The sequence below is a fragment of the Talpa europaea genome (assembly GCF_964194135.1).
Source record: "Talpa europaea genome assembly, chromosome: 8".
Taxonomy (NCBI): domain Eukaryota; kingdom Metazoa; phylum Chordata; class Mammalia; order Eulipotyphla; family Talpidae; genus Talpa; species Talpa europaea.
In genome coordinates, this window is record NC_140075.1 from 56,196,118 (window position 1) to 56,219,472 (window position 23,355).

Here is a 23,355-nt window from a genome sequence, read left to right on the forward strand (position 1 = left end):
ATTTAAAAATGATTGTAGTGATAAGTTTTATATTGTGTCTATTTTACTATGATAAAACCTACATACACACACATCCATACATAAAAGAAATACAATTATTTTTTAATATGTAATAGATTCTCACATTGTCTCTTAAATTTTGAAGACCATATAAGCCATAGAAGGGGAAATAGAAGGGGAAAGAGAGAGGGCATTGGCATATATGTGGAGGTATTTGCTCCTTAGCATTTTTTTCATGTAACCTACATATTTTATTGTGCTTTATGCCAGTCCTGTGCTGCCAGCAGCAGAGCTGCCTTTCCCTGGGTAGAAGCTGTGGCTCCTCTGGGTGCTGGGGTAACTCCACCGCTGAGGAATTTGAATTGCAAAGAATCTTAGAAAATTCTGTGAATTCATGATATCTTCTCAAACCCAGGCCTAAGAAATCATATTGACAAAGATTTGAACAGTTTAATTCCCTTCTCTTGGCTGTAATATTTTGCAGTGTCCTACCAATGTACCCCATTACCCCAAGTCACATTTTATTTATCCTATTGAGAACTGTCACTCCTTAGAGGCCTCATCACTACCTGTCTTCTTTTTGCAAGCCCTGGCTTCTTGTCATACCCCATGAACATTTTAAAACCCTGCTTTAGGGGTCTCCCTAAATACTCCTTGGATTGCTGGGTTGCTGGAGTGACTAACAGAATCAGTATATAGTGTGTATACAGCTTTGATTTGTGGTTATTGAAGGAGACAGGACAGTCAGCAAAGGGAAAAGGACATGTAGGGGGTCAGTCCCAGAGGGAATGAGGCACAAGATTCCAAGTGTCTTCTCCCTTTGGAGTCACACACAATGTGATTGTAGCAATGAATTCTTGGGAGACTTAGTCTACCAGGGAACCTCATTAGAGACTTTGTGCCCAAGGCTTCAACTGGGGACTGGTCACACAGTCCCTTTGTCTGCCACACACTGACATTCCAGGCTTTGAAAAGGAAACCAGGTTAGCATGTACCTTATGCGCAGTGACTTGCTTTTACCTCTTAGGGAGGTGGTGGAAGCCCTTCTAAAATTCCAGTTCCCATGGGCCTCCCCGGTGGCGCAGCGGTTGAGCGCTGAGTTGCGAAGTTGCCCACAGCCTCTGCAGCGCCGGTTCGATTCCCGGCTGCTCCCCGGCCACCTGAGGAGGGTCCCACATGGCACGCAGACCTCTCCTGCCACCCACTGCTCCCCTTAGCAGTGTACTTCGGTCCTTCTGCCTACTCTGCTCCCCACTCTGGCTGTGGTGAATTCTCTTACCCTCCCGCACTTCTGACTATACCCAGTGCTTATATAAATAAATAAATCTTTAAAAACAAAACAAAATAAAATAAAATTCCAGTTCCCAGAAGCAGGCTAAGCAAGCAGGCCTTTCTAAGGAGAGCATTTTCCCTTCTGCCATGTCATCTTACTGCCACACTTTTCTTGTGAACCCTTGTGCTCCAGCATCTCAGGATCAATGACCTTGCAGAAATTTATTATCCTTCCTGATGTGTATTATGAGAAGATGATATGATTCATATTATGTAAATCTTCCTACTCAATGAGGAAAGAGGTAAAGAGTAATATTGTGAAAAATCTTACTAATTTAATTGGTGATATGGGTCATCTCTTCCCTCCTCTCCAATGATTAAAAAATAATGCACTTAGAGATCTCTTCCAGATATTTTCCGGAAAAAGAAAAAGAAGGGGATGTATGCCAGGGCAGCTTGGCAATATCCACTGACTTCAGAACTCCATCCCATAAACTACTGATAATTAAATGTCTAGTGTATTCCACCCCAGTTCTTGATGGGACACCCCATTTCTAAGATGACCCCCGCAGATGAGGGCTCAGTACTGAGAAGCATGGTAAGAAACGTGATGGGTGGCCTGAGTTAGGGGAAATATCTCTGCGCCTCCCTTCCTCAAAGCAGCGGCTCCTGGGGGATAAGATCTCCCTCAGCATCCTCCTGGTCAGGAGAAACAGCTACGGTGGGTCATCATAGTAAGTGGGGAGGGAGCAGTGAGCTGGACTTTTAAGGAAGGCCAGAGGGCCTCCCCTGGTGGTGCAGGCGGTTGAGCGCAGCACTGTGAAGCTGTCCACAGCCTCTGCAGCACCGCTGATCCCAGCCGGCTGGGGATTGTCCCACATGGTGTGGCAGACCTCTCCTGTCTCACCCGGTGCTCCCCTCAGCAGTGTATTTTGTCAGTCTGCCTGTTCTGCAACCCACTGTGTCTCTGGTGAATCCTCCCACCCTCCCACAAATCTTGCCTGTACCCCAGTTCTTGTATAAATAAATAAATAAATCTTTTTAAAAAATTTAGGGAAGGCCAGAAAAGAGAACAGAGCATTTGGGGGCCAATGAAGCTACTTAGTCAAAGAAGGCAGGATTGTGTCAGAATCTCAGGTAATGTGATACCTGCTGGGTAGTAGGGAGCCCTCCTTTCTTTCCCTCCTGCCTCCTCCTATACAATTTGTTTTTATTTTCTTGAGCTATAATTGACATAAACCTTGTTAGGTTTTGGTGTAAACACAATAGCTCTACATATTACATATTGCAAAATAATCACCACCATAAATCTAGTTAACTATCATTGCACATAGTTACACAATTTTTTCTTTTAAGATCAACTATTTAGCAACTTTCAAACACACAGTGCAGCATTACTAACTCTAGTCACCATACTGGACATGACACCCCCAGGACTTATTTATTTATTTTAAGTTTATTTATTTATGTATTTATACAAGAACTGGGGTACAAGCCAGATGCGCGGGAGGGTGAGTGGATTCACCAGAGACAGAGCGGGGAACAGAACAGGCAGACTGACGATATGCACTGCTGAGGGGAGCAGTGGGAGAGTCAGGAGGTGAGATTCAGATCAAGTCATATAGCTAAGGAGCTTGGCATGGTGCTCACACACTTAGGAAATAAACCATTTGGACCTGCATGAGAAAATGTGGCTTACATCCCTCTCTGCAGACAGGAAGGGAGTATAGTCTCCCTGTAGCTGAACTGCTTCCAATTTCTAAGTGCTAAGTCACAAAATTGTGGATGAAGTGGTCAGACCTGCTCAGAGTCCCCTTTTTGTCCTCTGGTTTAGCTGTGGCTGGGTCCTTTCTTATTGCCTAACAGTAAAACAAGCTTGCTGTGAGACCCTACATTCCAGCCCAGCAGAGGTGCGGATTTAGTGTAATCACCCTTGGGTCTGGTATAAAGTGATGAAAGTGAAACTATAGATAACTTCACTACAATGGATTCTTTATACTCTGGAATGTGCACCTTTGATACTAAGTTCTATCCTATAATGTCATCTGGGGATTTGAAGCATTCTCGCATGTCTTTAGGATTATTCCATTTGTTTAAGATGTCTTCTATAAAATGTTGCAAAATCAACAAGTGCAGTACTAATGGTCTTTGAATTTAGACTTTAAAGACAAAGAAGTTTTTTCTTTGCCTACCATGTGTATGAAGATGATCAGATGACACACCCCACTGTAGATAGAGAATCTATGGTCTTTCAGAGCAGGCATTGATCTTAGATATCCATTATGCAATGCACCCAGCCTGTTAGACACTCACTCTTGCAGGTTCTTGCTTGAAATCCATAAGCATAGCCTTGACGTTGTCTGAGGAGAGTCAGGGGTCAGGCTGTGTGTCAGGGACACTGAGATTAAAGCAAGCGCTGATGCTAAGCAGGTGGGAATCCAGTGGGAGAGACTTATCTGTGGGTATTAACATGTGTAGAGCTTGGGTCCCACTCAACCCCCCGAAATCCCTGACAGGAAATTAACCTGGCTTAGATGGAGCCAGTCTTTCCAGGTGAGGAGAGGAATTTTTTAAAAAATGGGAGCAGCAGACATCTTTGTGTTCCCATAAAGACTGAAGAGGAAGAAGTTGGGTCTTTGGGGCCTCTAGGAGGAATCGGATTTTTTTCCATGATTTATCCATTCTACGTTCTCTGCTGTGGCTAAAAATCATTAAGTACTCAAGGAATTGAGTGAATAGTTAAGTTTTTCTTTGTGGAAACCCACTGACACCTGGTACTTGGTAGGGGAGGGGGTGCGGGAAAGAACTAGAATCTTGGGAGGAAATGGGAAGAAGAAACCAGACCCATTCCCTCTGGTGCCCAAGGGCATGCATATAAATAAAATCCTATGTACTTGCTGTTTCTGGGGTTTTGTATTATTGTTTGCAGAATCAATTAACCCACCAAGACACCTGGTGCCCTTTATCCTGGAGGGCTGGGTGTCTTTCTCTTACCTTCTCTCGCAAGCTTTCTGAATTCAATGCGTTCTTCCTGGGGAGAAGGTGGCACTCTGGCTGCTTCTGGAGAAAGGAGGCTGTTGGGAGTCACCTGGTACAAGGCAAGGACAAAGCTATGAGTTTTTAAAGGGTTTGGCTGCCGAAGGAGGTGTGATCTTGATTTTAGACAGTATGCCCTTAACGTGTGAGGGGAAAAACTCCTGGGGCTAAAAGCAGCTTTTAGCAACAGGATGAAATGAGCTATGGTATCAATGACTCTATGGTAAATTTCCCTGGGGAGCGACTGGCTTCTGACAGTGGCTTTATCCAAGTGGAGTTTCTGCCTCAAAGTAAGTGAAAATGAAGGGAAGATGTTGGGCAATCTCAAAGGTAGCTAAGCATACTCTGCTCAGGTCAATAAGAAAGGCCACTTGATAGTTCTAGTCTGACAGTGAATATAGGAAGAGCTGACAACTTCCTGACTGCAGTTTGAAGAAGAAATATAATAATGTCTCCTTGAGAATTCAGTGCAGTTTTGTCAGGTATAAAACTTGCCAGGAGGTGGGGGGCCAGTTACTAGGTGGATGGGCCATAGAAACGGGCGCTCAATGTAAGTTACTCTTACAGTGAGCTCATCACCGACCTCTTTATCCAGGAAAGACACCCTGTGTTAGTGTTATAGGACAGGGAGAGGGGCAGCCCAAACCCCGCAAACCTGCCTATTCTAAATAGGTTCTGCCATCCGCCGCATCAACACAAAACACATGAGACTTTAATGGGAAGGATCTTTAATAAAACTAGGAAACAATACAGGAAAGGCAAAGAGTCTAGTTTCTAAATGAAGCACCCAAAGTTACCCGTCCCCTCGTGGGTAAAAGTCCATCCATATGGGATCGGCCCAGAACAAGGCCCCAAAGCCTGCTACAAGTCTAAAGCATCTTCCAGTGGGGACCCACAGAAAAGGGTCACAAACAACCGGACAAGCCCGGAAGGAAAAGAGCAAAACCAACATCAAGATAAAAGCTGCCATGGTCACCTCCCCACGGGTCTCACCCACATCTGTGTCACCCAGTCCACGACCAAAAGACAAGCGCAGTTTCTTCACGTGTCTCTAGGCTCCATGCGCCTCCTCCAGGTCTCCTTCTGGCTCCATCCTGCTTCCTTCCTCAGTCTCTTCTGTAGCTTCTCCTCTTCCTGCTCAGCTCCAACCTCCCTTGGGTGGGGCAGGGAACCTCCCCCTTTCCTGGGGACCACCCTGTTACATTAGCACTTTTGGCATCATTTTCTCAGAGTGTAACAGGGTGGTCCCCAGGAAAGGGGGAGGTTCCCTGCCCCACCCAAGGGAGGGTGGAGCTGAGCAGGAAGAGGAGAAGCTGAAAAAGAGACTAAGGTAGGAAGCAGGATGGAGCCAGGAGACCTGGAGGAGGCGCATGGAGCCTAGAGACACGTAAAAAAACTGCGCTTGTCTTTTGGTCGTGGACTGGGTGACACAGATGTGGGTGAGACCCGTGGGGAGGTGACCATGGCAGCTTTTATCTTGATGTTGATTTTGCTCTTTTCCTTCCGGGCTTGTCCGGTTGTTTGTGACCCTTTTCTGTGGGTCCCCATTGGAAGATGCTTTAGACTTGTAGCAGGCTTTGGGACTTGTTCTGCGCCATTCCCATTTGGATGGAGTTTTACCCACGAGGGGATGGGTAACTTTGGGTGCTTCATTTAGAAACTAGACTCTTTGCCTTACCTGTATTGTTTTCTAGTTTTATTAAAGTTCCTTCCCATTAAAGTCTCATATGTTTTGTGTTAATGCGGTGGATGGCAGAACCCATTTAGAATAGGCAGGTTTGCGGGGTTTGGGCTGCCCCTCTCCCTGTCCTATAACAAGACCACTCAGAATTTCCATAAGTTTGCATAGTAACTTTTTCATATTCCACAATGGCTTTCATGCCTGTATTATATGTATTATATATTCATATATATTTCAAATGTATGCGAAATATGTATGTATGAATCATACAATATATACATATAAATGAATTGTTCACAAGGGTTACTGTCATGATATAAAAGTAATAGTGAACAGTGTGGTTCCCCAAGAAAGGGGGAGGTTCCAGGTTTCCTGCCCCATCCAAGGGAGGGTGGAGCTGAGCAGGGAGAGAAGAGGCTGCAGAGGAGACTGAGGAAGGAAGGAAGCAGGATGGAGAGCCAGAAGGAGACCCTGAGGAGGCGCATGAAGCCGAGAGACACGTGAAGAAACTGCGCTTGCCTTTCGGTCGTGGACTGGGTGACACAGATGTGGGTGAGAGATCCGTGGGGAGGGGACAATGGCAGTTTGTCTTGATTTTGATTTTGCTCTTTTCCCTCTGGACTTGTCTGATTGTTTCTGGTCCTTTTCTGTGATTCCCCACAGGAAGGTGCTTTAGACTCTGGCAGGCTTGGGGGCCTTGTTCTGGGCCAATCCTGTTTGGATGGAGTTTTACCCACGAGGGGACGGGTAACTAGATTCTTTGCCTCTCCTGTATTGTTTCCTAATTGTATTAAAGTTCCTTCCCATTAAAGTCGCATATGTTTTGTGTTGATGTGGCAGATGGCAGAACCCATTTAGAGTAGGTAGGTTTGTGGGGTCTGGGCTTCCCCCATCCCTGCTGTGTAACAAAGCAGTGATGAGGTTTGAGTTAGTGCGGGGTCCTTGGGTTCACTCTGGGAAAGATTTCACCAGAGCTTCCCCTTCAGTGACACGTGGTGAGTTTCTCCACTAGACAGAAACGGTTGTTATATTTAAAAAGCAGGTTTATTAGGAAAAGGGTTAGAAAAGTAAAATACACTTGCATAGACACAAGCGGGCAGGAAGAGCTGCCCCAGAAGCGACAGGTTTGCTAAGAAAGGCCGGCGTGGTTGCAGGCGGGCGGCCTTGACAGGTCATGGGCCGGCTGGAAGCTGCTGCCCTGCAGAGGGAGAGAGATGGTGAAAAGAGGCACCTGCATCGTCATAGGTGGGCAGTGGGAGTGCTGTCCCGAGCCTGTGCAGTCTGCACTGATAGAGTCTTCTTCTGTTTGGGAGGGGCTCGTCCTTGTGAGCCTTTGGGTTAGTTGCTGATTTTGGATGACTATGTAGAATTTGAAAGGGACTGGAGATTCTATAATGGACTCAATCTCCATATCCTTACCTTTGGATGCTCCTGGGATGCCTGCTTGGATGTTAATCTTTGCAATGTAGGCATCTGAGCCTCAGGATACCAGTCTGTGCCTAAGGATCTTGATTTCCATAGCTGTGACAATGGCTATGTTAATCTCTTCTACCCCCACCCCCTTGGGAGCCAGGTTTCTGGTCTTTTTCCGTTTTTTTCGATTCTTGTCCTCCATCACTAACCCCTCTCCCAAGATATCAGCAGAGGTCATCACTTAAAATTTTTGGCTTTCATGGTCATTCTCTCCATAACTCATAACTCCTCTCACTCTTCTGAATTCTACTAATCACATTTTTATTTTCAGTTATATTTTTAATTATATATAGCATAGTAACAATTTTTATTTTCTTGATTATCACCATTGGGAAGGATCAGTTAACTCCTTGCTTTTCAAGATAAGAAATTTGGTACCCCAAAATTTGCAAAATTCTTCTGATTGAATACATGTTTTGGTTTATGTATTTTCCCACTCTGACCTGTGAAATTCCCACAACAGATTATTATGAAGGATTCTTTTCTGGATCCTCAATGTGAACATTTGCCCTTGAAAGAATGTCACACCCTGCCTTGGCAGAGGTGAAGGAAGCAAGTCTTAATAATGTGGTCCCTTAAGTAGCCCCCAGGAAATTTATGTCCTTTGGGAATATGGGAGTTTTGAATGTTTTTAAAAGTTTATATTTTGCCATATACTTTCTGATTAGTTAGAAAACAGATGTCCTCATTTTGACCTTAGAGGCATAGACCTATGTAAATAATCTAAGGAGGGAGATATAAAGAAGCAATCCTGAGGTAGGCCTAGATTCGTATGAATGTGTGTCCAGAGGGCTTAATGATATAGGGTTCTCCTGGGTGAATGGATGGACTTATATTAACGTCCTTTGGATCTTTGATGTATATATATTATGAAAAGGAAATCTTTCTCTGGGAGAACATTATGAACTTGAATGGGGAAAAAAAGGTGAGAACTAAGAATGACTGGGTTGTTTTCTCTTTAATCCAAAGTCTGACCCAAAAACTCTTTTGGTCTAACTGTTGTAGAGCAACCCCGATACAAAACTGGGTGCCTGACTGTGGGTCCTCACCCGCGCGCTTTAAAGGACTTATCAATGCTCTACTGCAGGCACACGGAAAGGTTAATAAAAGGTTTATTTACAAGGGAAGGGGAAATGAGGAAATGTACAGCTCAGGGAGAAAAGTGGGAGACAAAGTTTTAAATGTGTCCTACCCGATCCGCCGATCAGGAGTCCCAAAATGACACTCTGAGAGCTGGCTGCAAGCCAGGAGCGGTGAAGCCAGGAGGCGAGCGATCGCGCGAGGCCCCCAAGGCCCACGTGTTTGGTTTTTATATCCAACCTGGCTGCCCAACTCCACTCTCAGGTCCCAGCCACCTTCCCTTTGTTGGTGATGGGATTTGTCTTTCCCAATGTCTTGATGGCTTTAGTCTGGAGTGGGGGTGGGGTCCACAAAGCCTGTGTGGGATTAGCTCAGGACATCATTTCCCCCTAACATAACCAATTTAATGACTACTTAGTGGAGCACTGTAAGGGAGGAGAGGGGCAGAAGCATTTCTGCAAGGATGAGTTTATTCCCAGAAACATGCTGAAGAACTTGTAAGAAATTTTGGTCCGTGGTTATGTTATAGGGCAGCCCCGATATTGAACCGGTTCCTGCCTGTGGGTCCTCACCAGCGCGCTTAAAAGGGACTTATTAATACTCCACTACAGACACACACAAAAGGTTAATAAAAGGTTTATTTACAAGGGAAAAGGAAATAAGGAAAATGTACAACTCAGGGAGAAAATAGGGAAATAAAGTCTTTAATGTGTCCTACCCGATCCCCCGACCTGGAAACCCAAAGTCACTCTCAGAGCTGGCCGAATTCTGCGAGCTGGCAAAGAGCCAAAATGGGGGATTCCCCTCCAAAGCCCCCATGTCTGGCTTTATACCACACCTGGCTGCTTAACCCCACCCTCAGGTCCCAGCCACCTTCCCTTTGGTGGTGATGGGATTTGGAGTTCCCAGTGTCTTTGGCTTTGGCCTGGGGTGGGGGTGGAGTCCACAAAGCCTGTATGGAATTAGCTTTAGGACATCCTTTTCCCCCTAACAGTTATATTATTTTCCATTTCGAAAACAAAAGCCATTTTTCAGATTTTCCAGGTGTAAAAGGGAAAGGAGAGAATGAATATTCACTCAGAACATCTACCTTTTAGACACTTAGAGCTTCTAGAACTGCTGGATACATCTTTGATGTCTACTTGGACTCCAGTTTACATATAGGTGCCATTTCTATGAACTAGAAATATTAATGTATTTTTAACTTAATCCTCACCAAAAATACCTGGGTGGGGGTAGGAGATGAAGTGCAGGGCTTGTTACTAAAATGCAGTAGTTTGGGCTTTGAGAAGCAAATAGATTATCCAAAGTCACATAACCACTTTCCCATGGCAGTGTAGGGACATTTTCTAGATTTCTTTTTTTGGATTTCTTCACAGTGGTAATGTTAAATACATCATATGTTGCTATGGTAGCTGGCCTTTTGATTGAATCCAGAGCAATGCAAAGGATTAAAAAACTGCATATCTGACTCAGGCAAACTTCAAGGCATGTTCCTTGGTGCCCCTTTATTAGGGATGTTTCTCTTTAGTCTCCTGGAGAACTGAAAATGATTAATTACCAAAAAGTGAAGTATGTGATCACTGACATTGGCCTCTTGAGCAATGAAATAGGTATAGACAATTGTCATATCACATCAACCAGGGTCGCTGGAGACATAGCCCGAGTTTCCATAACACTCTGTGACTCATAGCAACCCTCGGCAGTTGTCTTGATGGAATTTTGGATTGGACCTGAAGTGCTTTAAGAGGATCCAGTTCATCATATTAAAGTATATCTCTATTCCTCTTCCCATAAGAGACCAATGATGCATCCTTCCCTCTTTTATGTGGAAGTGGATAATTCAAAGGAGGTCATCTCTGAGGGCATTACTTGGCTATAAAGCTCCAGGCTTTGCTGGCCCTATCCTAAACGAGTCTGATCCTATCCATATGGCTTTTCCCCTGTCTCAGTGTTTTGGCCTGATGATTATAAGAATCTGTGCCCGTGGAAGGGATCAGCTGTCTGCCAGAAGTCTGCCCAAAGCTAACTCATATTGTAATAGAGAAAATTACTGACAAGGTGAGGGTGACTCAGTCAGTAGCATCAGGAGACAGCCCACTTAAAATATAACAAATGCAAAATGATCTGCAACCTGGAAGTTTTAACTTCAGAGAGTCTGTTAAAATAGAGAGGAGATCACATACTGATAATAGTGTGACAAGTACAAACAGATGTAATCTACAAAGGAGACATGAAACAGAATTTCCCCAGTCCAGCTTGGTTTTCTTCCTCTATCCACAGCCCCCGGCTCCTTGCAGCTGTGGCCCTTCATGAGGCCTCAGAGGCTGAGTAGGACTTTGGCCCCTAGGTCCTCTCCTGACAGTAGGCAATAAGGAATGTTGTGGGATTGAGTTTATTCCAAGTCACTTGAAAATGCAGATATTAAACATTTGAAAAATGTGCTGGAGAACTTCTAAGAAAGTCTCGTCCATAGTTATATTTTTCTCCACCTGGAAAACAAAGTCTTCTAATTTGAGAACCCATAGCAAGTTAACTTTTCAGTCCACAAAATCTTGAAAGCCACCATGGCACAGTGGACACAGGCACAGGTTCTAGACCCAAAGTGTCTGGGTTAAAATCCTGACTTCACTATTTACTAGACCTGTGATTTTGGACAGTTCTTTGCTGCCTTGGCTTCCATATCTGTAAAATGGGTATAATAGTTGTTAAGTAGATTAAATGAGCTAATATATCTACATAAATCATTTGATGGAATATCTGGCTTTTAGTAGGTGCTCAAGAAAAGTTAACTGTTCTTTTTTTTTTTAAGATTTATTTATTTATTTATACAAGCACTGGGTACAGTCAGAAGTGTGGGAGGGTGAGAAAATTCACCAGAGCCAGAGCGGGGAGCAGAACAGGCAGAAGGACCGAGGTACACTGCTGAGAGGAGCAGCAGGTGCGGCAGGAGAGTTCTGCGCACCATGTGGGACCCTCACCCAAGGGCTGGGGATCGAACTGGCGCTGCAGAGGCTGCAGGCAGCTTTGCAACCCAGCGCCCAACCGCTGCACCACTGGGGAGGCCCAATAGTTAACTATTCTTAATATCATTATCATCATCACCCCAGACATCTACCTTTCCTGCCCGTATGGTAATCCTGTCTCAATAACCCACTTCTGTGTCTGGGTCCTGCAAGCTGGCATTTCTCTGACCAAATCCCTCTCCTCCCCAGGAAGTAGTGACCTGCTTCTAGCTAGCAGCTCACCTGGCATCATGTGAGTCATTGCTCAGAGTCATGATGGGGCCATGTCCATGTGGTAGGGCACCTTGTCACCTTCCCATGTAGATGTGTGCTGGGTACCACAGTCAACCTCTGGGCTCAGGTGTCTCCTAGCAACTGTAGGGGGATTTGCTACCTCACACCTGACCCACACTCCTTGATCTGATGCCATGTGAAGCCCTCTTGCCTTAGGAGGTAATTGAGCCGTGTTCAGATCTAAGAACTTGTTGATATCAGGGACAGTTGAAGGATCCATCACAGGAACTGGTTAACCTGGCACATGCATGTGGATGTGATGAGAGCACCAGGCATTAGTGAGGTATTAAAACACACCCAAGATTATGAGCTAAAAATACATGCCATACAAATTATAAACTAATAATAGCTAAATAGACAATGTAAAATTAACCATTAGTTAGTTGTAAAGAGAAAGCATTTATAGCACACCTTCCAGAGGTAATACTTTTAAGCCCCCCGCCCCCAACACACACACATGCACACAATCATTTTAATACTTTTTTTCTTTAATGGATGGGGGTAACTTTGCATATCATGAAACATACATTTATATCATCAAATACTGAGCAATTAAAAGTAATTTAGAAGGCATCCTGGTTTGTGACCTGTTGGTAATAGTTTGCTGCGGGAGAAAAGGGGTGGTAAGCAGGATGTCTATATTTCTGTGATCCACAGCATCCAATACTGGTAACTTCCACTAGGTTAATCAAGGGTGACTTCTAGATGGACCCTGGCTGCAGAGTGACTTGGCTTTAGGGAGGTGTGGTTATGAAGGAAAAGATATCTCACCCCCTTGGGCAGCATTCAGCACTCTGGGCTGCATCTCAATGTCACTGTGGGACATTTGGTAAAGAATGCGCGCAGTTTTCCCATCTGTAAATTAAAGGGGTTAGATTTGATTCTCTTCTGCTCTAACTCTGTGATTTTGTGTTAAGTAATTTGCAGTGGGATTAAGGCTTGGGTGTGACTCTTACTTGTCACTGCACAGTCTGGTGCCAGGCTGGCTGCACCCAAATTACATGAGGACGTGCTTCAAGCATGTATTCCAGGGCCCTCTTCCCTACCCTCCCACTGGGGTGAGGCCCAAGAATCTGTATTTTTAGCAACCCCGTGAGTGGTTTTTTCTCCTTGCAAGGGTGGTGTCTTTTCCAAAGTCCCCCACCTGATTGTATGTAGTCCAATTCTGGTTCTGAACAAAAGTTCATAAAAAGCATCTTAACCCTAAATCATTCATGGAGACAGCTGGCGTTGCTGAAAGCCTCCACACTTCCCACCTTCGGGCCGCCAGCAGCTTGGCTTCCACAGCACTTGGAGACAGCCTTCCACGGCCTGTCAGCTTCTTGCTGATTGTCAGAGCCCAGCCCACCCTGCCCGTCCACCTGGCCCTTGTCCCCCATCCGCTTCTGCCCCGTTGTATTTGCAAGGCATCCTACTCCATATGGTTTGGCTCAAGCTGCAGCAGGGTTATGACCACCCTGGGTGTTTGTACCAGCAGCCTCCCCAGACTGTCCTGTATCAAGCGAGAGATGTTTTTCCTTCACCTGCATTCATTCCTCCCGGTTACCTCATTTTCCAGGAGGCTTGTGTTTCTGACACATATAGTAGATTTCTTTCTAAATCCTCCAGTGCTTTGAGCTATCTTATTAGTGGTTTATTCCAGAGACTTCTCATACATGGGGCTTTTAATATTTAAGGGCCAAATTCCTTTCCCTTCTGATTATTAAAACACACCCATAACACATTTAAACAAAGTGTAGCTAGGTTAAAAAAAAAAGCTAAATCGTAATTTATGCGTGATTGGAGTTAGAGATTCTAATCTTATTTTATTTCACACCTAAATAATTATTTATGTCACAATTTGCTATTATTTTCTATTTATAAGTAAGAAAGACATAGGCCAGTGTGATTTTTTTTTTTTTGAGTAATCTAGTATATCAGAATCACCTGGATTATTTGATAAAACACAGATTCTTGGCCCTCATCCCAGACTTAGTGAATAATCATCCTGGGGGAAGAATCCACGAGTTTCTATTTCCCAGGAGATCTCTGGGTGATTCTTTTATATGCTAAAGTCTGGGAGCTCCAGTGTTAAGTAGTGGGGAAAATTTAGACCAGAATTTAGAAAAGATGGGGAGGACTGAGAGGCAGCCTGGTGGGCCCCAGACACCTTGGAGTTAAGTCTAACCTCTGCCCTGCTTGGCTGTGTGGCTGCTGCTTGCTCGTTTTGCTCCTTGCTGGAAGATGGGCAGAACTATCAGATCAACCTCGTCGGCTGACCTGAAGTAATTTTACAGTTAATCTATGTAACATGTTTAAAGCAGTGCCCACATGTGGTAGGGGCTCTGTATGTCTTTGCTGTCAATACCACCCGATGCACGGGAATGGCACGCACACATGGAATTGGAGGGCCTCTATGAGGGAGGTGAGCAGACCAATTTATCAGGAGTGGAAGGTTTAGATAGGTTAGCAGTTTTCAAATTATGGCATGCCAAAAAATCTACCTGGGGAACCAGTTAAAATGTAGTGTCCTTCCAAAGATTCTGATTTAATAAACTTGGAGTGAAGTTTTGGGATCTGTATTTAAACTGTTTGATGTCGGTGATCAGCAACTTTTCAGAAGGCATGATCTGGTAAGAAAGATGTTATTTAAAGTTGGTGAGCACTGGAATTTGACTGAGGCTTCAAAAAGAAGCGGATGCTGATTCCATCTCCACTATCTGCTCCATCAGGTGTGTCCCGAAAGCAGCAGAAGCATCCGGGAAGTGCAGTGTGCCTCCTACAACAACAAGCCGTTCATGGGCCGCTTCTATGAATGGGAACCATTTGCAGAAGGTAAGAATAGACCCAGCCCTATTCAGAGGAGATCTTGCTCTGCTTGATGCTGAAGGAATTGGTGTATCATGAATTGGAGGGCGCATGGCCCCAGGCAAAGGGAATCCTGCAGGGGGTCTATCCCAAAGGTGATACAGCTCAGGTGACACTTGAACTGTCAATCCATGCAGGAGGCATTGATAGAAATGAATGAGCATCATCAAAGGATGGCAGAGTGGGTAGGATGGGATTGGAGGAATGGATTGGAATAAGAGGTCCAAACTCAGGCTCTGAAGGATGAACATGATGAAGTTTCCCTCATGGTTATTGCTACAAGGCTGGTGTGTTAGCTTAGGAGGACTTGGAGGGATGTAGGGTTGACAGTTGTATGGCTTTCATGTGACGTTGACCTCTTGTGCTTTTTCCAAAGATGACATGGAACAAGCAGGCATTGCCTTTGTGACCAAGGTTCTTGTCATTTAAAAATGACAAAAGGTCTAATATTGGTAGAACTTGTCCAGACTCTGCTGGATCCCTGAGTCACTTTTCTTTGTTGAAACTTTGATGGTAACATAACTGTTACATTATGAGAGATTTCTCAGCCTCACAAAGTGGGCTCCAAAGTGGTGATGGGTTGGCAAAACATGTGTGTTGCAATATTTCAGCCAGTCTCTCCTTGAAGGAGAGATTCCAGCTGCTCTAAGGGCCCAGCTAAAGAATCTCCCCAATCTTAGCCCAAGGCAGTGACTTTAAGAACTGGTGTCCTCCAAAACCCAGGGTATGGAGCACTGCTGCTATGTCCAAGAGCTGGAGAAAGTCCCTTGGGAGAGGGCTTGCTAGTGTGCAGTGCTGATTTCATGGAATAATCAGTTTCCCAGAGAGTACAAACTGTGAAAGGTCCTGCTTTGGTGAGAGCCTTTGGGGAGGGGGAGAGAGGAATTGACATCTGAAGGCTCTAAAATTGGATGTAAGATGGTTTTTGTGCATTTTTCTCAGCAGAGACTCTGGAGCTTCAATTAGATTCTCAAAGTGGTCCCATGTGCTCACAACTGTTAAGAAATAACTTGACCAAAAAATTAGAGCTACCAGATCCAAACAGGAAAGATGAACAAGTAAAACTTAGAGCCTTGTGTTGCAAACACAGAGGTGGGTGAGAGGCTGGAGGGCGAACACAGGAGAGAAGCCTGAAGGGAACTTCTGATGGTGGGGATCAGACCTTGGTTTAGAGTGTTTTCATTCTTACAAAGCATAATATTAGCTGCAAGGTGGTCTTCTGATTTGGATCCTGAAACAGAAATAGGTCCAGGTGGAAAACCTAGTGAAATATCAATAAAGTGTAGAGTTGACTTAATTGTATTGTGCTGGTGTTACTTTCTTCATTTCTGTAAGTGTTTTGTGGTTTCATAAGATGTTGACATTCAAGGAAGCTGGGTAAGGAGCATACAAGAAGTCTTTATACTATACTGATGATTTTCTTAATCATATTTCTTTTTTTCTGGTTTACTATTTTTGCAAGAATAGAGTGTTTAATACAGATAACGTACAAAGTATGTGTTCATCAACTGTCACATCATCTGGAAGACTTCCAGCAGGGAAGGCCATTAGTCTTGAAGTTTGGGGGAGTCTCTATTTTCAACTGCATAGGACTTGATGTCCTTATAAACTCTGAGCTGTTCAATGGTCAACTGTATTATGAAGAAGGAACTAGGTTTTGGATAGATTGAGATCAGCCCACATGAGTGGATTGGGGAGTGGGGTTGGTCTGCCCAGTACAGAAGATTCCCAGAGGAGTGAGGCACGTTTCCAAAGTGAAGGCCGCCTCACTGATCTAGGTCCATCCAAGACAGAGGACCTGCTGACTTCCCCTTCACTGCTCATTGGAATCACTGAGGACCTCTCTGGAAGTATTGAGGCTTGAGCCTCTTCCCCAGAGAGCATGGCTTGAGGAGTCTGGGAACAGCAGGGCAGTGGGGTTTTTTAAAAGTCCCAGTGAGTCTCATGGACAACACTGTAGTCCAAGGGGAAAGCAGGCTCTCAGAAGAGGTGAGGACATGAGCCTCGAGGAGTTAACAGTCATGGTGTTTCATAGCCCATGAAAGACAGGTATTTGTCAGCAGGCATTGAGAGGAGTAACCCTGTCTTTGGTCTGAGCCACATCCTGGCTTTATTGCTAGCTGTGGATAATGGCGGCCTTGTTGTGATGAGCTGGGGGCAAAGGCAATCTCCTGCAGCAGGCCACTCACTGCACCCCCCTTGTGTCCCTGGAACTGGAGCCATGTTGGGGGCCCTCTCTGCATGGCATGGGGTGGTAATCTGCCAGCGTCTGTTATCCAGACCCCTTGATCCTGACAGGTCTCCATGGACTCAGGTCTAATATCAACACTAGACCTACCCATGCCACAAAGAACAGTTGCATTTATGTTTTCACATATCACAAATGCTCCCTGAGATGCCTGAGAATGTCTGCTATGCCTGGTCTAGGTATGATTCTGCCTTTTCTGTTCATTTGTTTCTCTTGAGTTGTGCTGGACTTTTAACTGTGAGACCTAAGGAACTTTTAATTTTTTTTTTTTTAACATTTGACTCACTTTTTAATTTCAAGCACATGTAAAAGTAGAGAGAATTTTATAGTAGTATAATATATTCAAATAGTATGCTAACATAATAGCATAACATGTCTATCACTTCATTTCAAAATTTATCAGCTCATGGCCAAACTTTTTCATTCAGACCTGCAGATGGTGGTGAACAATTTGAATTCTTATTATATAGCAGTATTCATGGTTGGATATATTAATGAGAACTCTGTTGTGACAAAAATCTAAACTTCATATATTTAAACAAGGAAAGTATTTTATTGGTCAAGTTACTAGGAAGTCCAGGAGGTGACCTGGGCTTCAGATATGTTGCATTCTAGGGATTCGATAACATTAGGACCCTGCTTTTCTCTTTCTCCATCTCTTTGTCCTATTTACTTTTTCCTTAGGCAAATAGGCAGGTTGACCTGGCTTTGAGCTTGCACTCATCGTGGGAGAGACTCCCTCTCGTCTAGTGATGTGGGTTAAATTGCATCCCCCCCAAAAAGAGTAAGTTGAGGTTCAATCCTTGGTACCTGTGGATGTGTCCTTATCTGGAAATAGGGTCTTTGCAAATGTCATTGAGATGCAAGTAACATGAGGTCACACTGGAATTGGATGGGCCTTTAATCCAGCATGACTGGTGTCATAAAAAAAGAAGAAGAGACACAGACATAGACACAGACACAGACAGAGGCGAACACCCTGTGAAGACACAGGCAGAGATAGAGAGATGACGTCCATGGGAAACCAAGGCAGAGGTTGGAGCTGTGCAGCCTCGTGCCAAGCATCACCAGTTGGCTGCCCCAGAAGCTAGCAAGAGTCATGGGAAGATTCTTCTCCAGATATCTGGGAGGGATCATGGCCCCACCAATACCTTGATTTAGGATTTCTGGTCTCCAGAACTGTGAGAGAATAAATTCTTATCGAAAAAACTCCTGCTCTGTAGTAATATGTTAGGGCAGACTGGAAAACTGACATATTTGGTGTCTGTTTCAATCTCAGAAAAACCACAAAACCACACCGTGACCTTGTTTAGATCACATTCCCATCCCTGAAGCTGAGTGCAGGGCCTGAAGGTGCTGGGACCAGCTCAGCCATATGAGCAACACTTTGGTGGGGAACCCACGTCACGAGGCAGAGGTGAGGAAGTGGGAATTGGCAGAAACAAAAAAGCAGTTTCTTCCACAAAAATCATTACAGACTTCTTGACTCTAAGCCCCTGAGATTGTAATGAACCAATTAGAATCCTGGTGTTTTAAAAAATAAAGAAAAATACTGAATAATGACAGATTAGAGAAGCCAGCTATCTTCTACACTCTATTACTCAGAAAATCAGGCATTCCTTGAAAATACTTGCTAACATTAATATGTGTCATGTGCCTATGAGAGAGCAGCCTGTGGTCTCTGAGGTTGTATTGATGCTGGTCTTGTTTAAATGATTCTTTTTGCTGCTAAGATTGTTTTCTTGATTTTGTCTTTTTGCTCTTTAAGGACTCCCAGGCTGATTAGTGGGAGGAAGTCGCTGTTAATGTCTCTGCAGGGTGTTCATACTTTACAGCTGGATCTTGCATTGGGCTCTTGGTTTTGTTTGCATGTCTGCTCCTATTCGCATGTGCCTACTTAGGGAAACAGCTGCACTCCTTCGGTCCAATGCCACATAGAATAGTAAAAGCAGAGCACCCTCGCTGATAAACGCATTAATTTCACCACATGGTTCTTTTTAGGCTTTTAATCACATTTCCTATCTGTGGTGACTATCCTCAGATAACGACTAGGAATTTTTCTTATAACCGCAGAAATGCTGCAGAGACAGAAATGGAACGAGGGTGCCTCTGTCCCTGTTTACCCGAGTCTGAGCCTGACTTCCCAGTTTACTTTCACTCTCAAAACGACTGTGGACACTGCATTATATGATGGGCCTAGCTAGAATATTTTAATAGGAAGACTTGTTTAAATCTGACTTTGAGACTTAAACCTGTTTTCATGCCTAGGGTTTTGGGGCTGTGCACCCTTAGAGTGGAGAGTTTTGCTCAGTCACTGGGACCTTTACAGAAGCGAGTATTAGTCTTAACCCATATGCCAGGGGATAGCTCTCCGTTTGGGTAACTATGTGGCCATAAGTGTGCTATGTGGCCCTAGACCTCAACCAAACAGACTGTGAACCTGAATGCCTGCTGACCATGTGATCAGACCATTGGACCCATCAGGAGTGACTAGCTTCTGCTGCACTAACGAGCACCCCTAGTACCTTCACAGAATGAATGTTTGTCACTTGCTTGTGCTGTTTGTGAAGTGTGGTGTGTGTTCTGCCCACTTGGAGACCCAGCATGGCAGAAGATGCATCTCCACTGATGCTTCCTTTGAGGCAGAGAAAGGAATGAGTGAAACTTGATCAGTTCTCAAAGCTTCCACCAGAAGCTATCCCTGCTCCTTCTGCTCATATCACATTGGCCAAAGCAAGTCACATGTCACGCTTAACTTCAAGGGGAGCAGGGAGGTACCATCCCACTCTGTGCTCAGAGGAGGAGAAATGGACTATCTGTGACCAGCCCTAATGACTCGCACAGGCAGGAAGCTCTTATGAAATTCCCTGAATGCCTTCCTTGTAAGTCCAGATGACTTTTATGAGACTGCTTGCAAGAATAATATATTTTGCTGCAGGGAATATTAAAGGTGCCACACAGTCTCTAATAGCCACAGCCCTCCCTCCCAAGTCACTTAGATCAAATGATCAAATTCTTCCCCTTGATTAAGCTCTGAGAAGCAGGAGTGGCATGCTGGCACAGATGCCCAGGTGTGGAGCTCTCCTCCACCTGTCCTGAAGCTGGTTTTGGGCACAGACACTTTTGGGGTGTGGAGCAAAGGCTGTCAAATAGAAACTGAATAATATTATCAAAACTGTAGAATACAGAGGAGGAAAGCTTAGGACTAAGTGCTGGGGAACCTGGGATTAATGTTCATGTTTAATGAAACAGCGTCACTCCCCAGCCCAGCCCAGCCCTCCTGAACTGGCAGTTCATGGTTGTTAAAAGCCTTTTAGAGTGGATGTGGTGGGCCTGAGGGAAATGAGAGGTGATTTCCAGTAATAATCCCCACCAGATGCATTCTCAGAGCTCTCTGACACATACTTAGGTGTACCTGGCAAGTCTTAGCATTGAGGACAAAATGCTGAGGGCCATCCCTTTGTGAAAATGACATGATGATTTTGGATTTATATGTATTGCATTTGAATGAGTCCCAGCAGGAAATTGGGGGTGGGGAATTCTGAAGTTTAAGGGAAATTCTTAGGGTTGTAGACCTATTTTGAAATTATTGGCCTTAGTAGGATCATGAAAGTTACCATAAAGCAAGAGTGGGGATCTTCAAAAGAGTGGGGAATCCTGAGCACAAGAGAATCAAGGATGCAGCTTTGCAATATGTCCACATTACAGAAGCAAGGGAAAGTGGCTAAGAGGTGGCCCTGAGATATTCTAATGTTTTGTGTCATCTCACATGTGAATAGAGTTTCTTATGGTTTATAAATTTCTTTACCAGAAATTGTGTGTCTTTAATGAGCACTTACTACATCTTAGGCACAGTTCTAAGTACTAGCTCACTTAATATTCGTGACAACCAGGTGGGAAGTGTAACATTGTCAGCTCTCTTACAGAAGAAACAGAAGTAGTCAAGAAACTTGCCTAAGGTCATCTAGCTGGTAAGCAACAGGGTTTAGTTCAGCCCTCAAAGTATAGCTATAGTATCTCTGCTCTTGATGCTGTATGTGGAAGCCAGGAGCAAGATTTCAAGGAGGAGAGACAGTCTACATGGGTGAACACAGCAAGAGATCAGGAGAGAATGAGAATTAATAAGGCTAGAATGAGCTGATGGAGACATATTGAAAAGAAGTCAAGGAGGGTAGGCAGTGAGTCTACAGTTGCCATGAAGAAGGTATATTGAGGGTGTTTGTTAAAGGGGAAAGAGAAAGGTTTCTTAAGAATGGTAGAGAAATAGAATGTCTGTACACTGAGAAAATGGAGCTTGTAGAATGGTGAGAGAAAGGGCTTAATAGAATGGTGTCTGTGAACCTACTTTATCCTGGAAGCAAAGCTAAAAAATAGGCATTTTTTTTTCACTCCTGTGAAAGTTTATTAATCCTTCACTGCAAGCTATTACAGAAATCTTCTTCACCATTTAATAAAAATCATTTATTCAAGACAAATGGAAGATGTCACACATCCGTAAAAAAGATTTGTTTAAGAATGTTAACAGCAACTTTTTTCCTAATAGCCCCAAATTGGAAACAACCCAAATACCCATCAACAGGAGACTGAATAAACAAACTGTGGTACTTCTTACAATGGAGTATTACTCAACAATAACAAAAGAATGCTCTGTGGATGCTTATAACAACCTGGATGAATCTCAGAAATACTGTGTTGAGCAAAACAAGCCGGATACAATAGTACATGCTGTCTGATTCCATTTATATGATGTTCTGGAACAGGAAAAATCAGATGATAACAATGGAAATCAAAAGAGTGTTTGCTTCTCAAAGTAGGAATGGGTTAGCTGGAAAAGGGCATGGTGGAACTTTCTGGAGTGAGGTAATGTCCTGTTGTGATTGGCATGATCATTACATAGGTGTATATAGTTATCAAAACCCTTCAAACTGCATGCTTATGATCTATGCATTTTATGACATAAATTATACTTTTTAAAAGACCATTATTGCCTCTCCCAGTTCTGAAGGTGATATTTAGAACAGTGTAAATGTAAATAAATTGTTCTCCCCCCATTTTATTTTAAATACTCCTTCTTACTAACCATGGAGAAGTAAGAGATTTTTAGGGAGAATTGACTCATATTACTAGTGTCATTTTAAGCATAATTTAGAATCATAATCATAAGATTTGTTGGGCCTAGAAATCCTCAGATAAGTCCAGAATCTAAGGAAGCAAGCTGGACATCTGTGTTAGTTAACATTCTTTTTATGCTAGTAACAGACACCAATTTAGACTAAGTAAAACACAAAAGGCTTTTTATTAGAAGGATATCCAGTAGGTCAGAGAATCAACAGAAAGTATGCAAAACCAGGCTCAGTGAAGGATGGAAACCGAGGAAGCTGTGTGTGTCCAGGTGTACAGAACTGACAGTCTTACCTGCATGGTACTGCTGCAATGGATAAATTCCAATAGCATTTTCTATTCAAGATTCAAAGCCCTGGCATAGGCCACATGCCCACGCCTCTTCTGGAAAGGTTCTGGGAGAGGCTCTGATATTGGTTCCACCAAGACTACTCATAGTAACCTGTGCTGGGGTGACCTCAGGGAGAAGTGAAGGGAGTTAGTAGTGATTCTGTGCTCCCAAACCCAGCTTTCCATAATTCCGCTCCTCTGTTCCCTAGTGAGAGTATATACGTCAACTGCATCTAGAACATGTCTCATTCTGGCATCTACATGTGTTTCTCTATCTGGAGTGTAGTAAGAATGCAGGATGGAGCAAATTGTTATCACACATCTCTGTATTTTCATTTTTAAGGTCTGGAAAAGGAAAGATTGTTTGAAGAAGAAAATGGCCTCCACTCTAGGATATTCTGAAACGTGTAAATGACATGTGTGAAAGCAATTTCTTTTCAGGGATTTGAATCATTATCATTTAGGTGACTAGTAAAGAAAATCAGGGTATATTTCAACATCTAATAAGCAGATCTGAATTATTTTCAGGATTTGAACCCAAGCATTGAGTTTAAACCCAATGCAAATATTAAATAACAATACCCAACCCTGTCATTTCTCCCTTCTGAGAAGCTCAGTTTTCTGCCATGACTGCCCCAGTTCTCATAGTGTGACTGGTAGGGATGGGCAAAGTCAAGGTCCCTTTGGTGTTCCTATACTGATGATGCAGGAACTGACATTTAGGGTTGATGGACTGCCCCAGGTCACAGAATAAAGTAGAAGAAGAAGATTAAAGGAAGTTATGTAACCACAGCCTGCAGAGCTGAAGGCAGTCATTTGCCTCAGGGGCTGCAAAAGAATTTCTCCCTCTTTGCAACCAAGCCGTGACCAATCTTTCCTTTAAAAACAAACAACAGTGTTTTCACATCAAGATTACTAAGACGCTCCCAGGAAATCTCTGGACTCTGCCTTAATCCCTGTAGCATGGT

General features: G+C 43.8%; 1 protein-coding gene across 1 annotated transcript in view; it reads left to right on the top strand.

Annotated features, from left to right (window-relative positions):
* THSD4 (thrombospondin type 1 domain containing 4) overlaps positions 1 to 23,355 on the top strand; it is a gene marked incomplete at its 5' end in the record, with an annotated part of 479,102 nt that overhangs the window by 81,082 nt on the left and 374,665 nt on the right. The window contains one exon of the mRNA XM_084240624.1: positions 14,553 to 14,655. Coding sequence (XP_084096750.1) covers positions 14,553 to 14,655 — 103 coding nt within the window. The remainder of the gene's footprint in view (positions 1 to 14,552; positions 14,656 to 23,355) is intronic.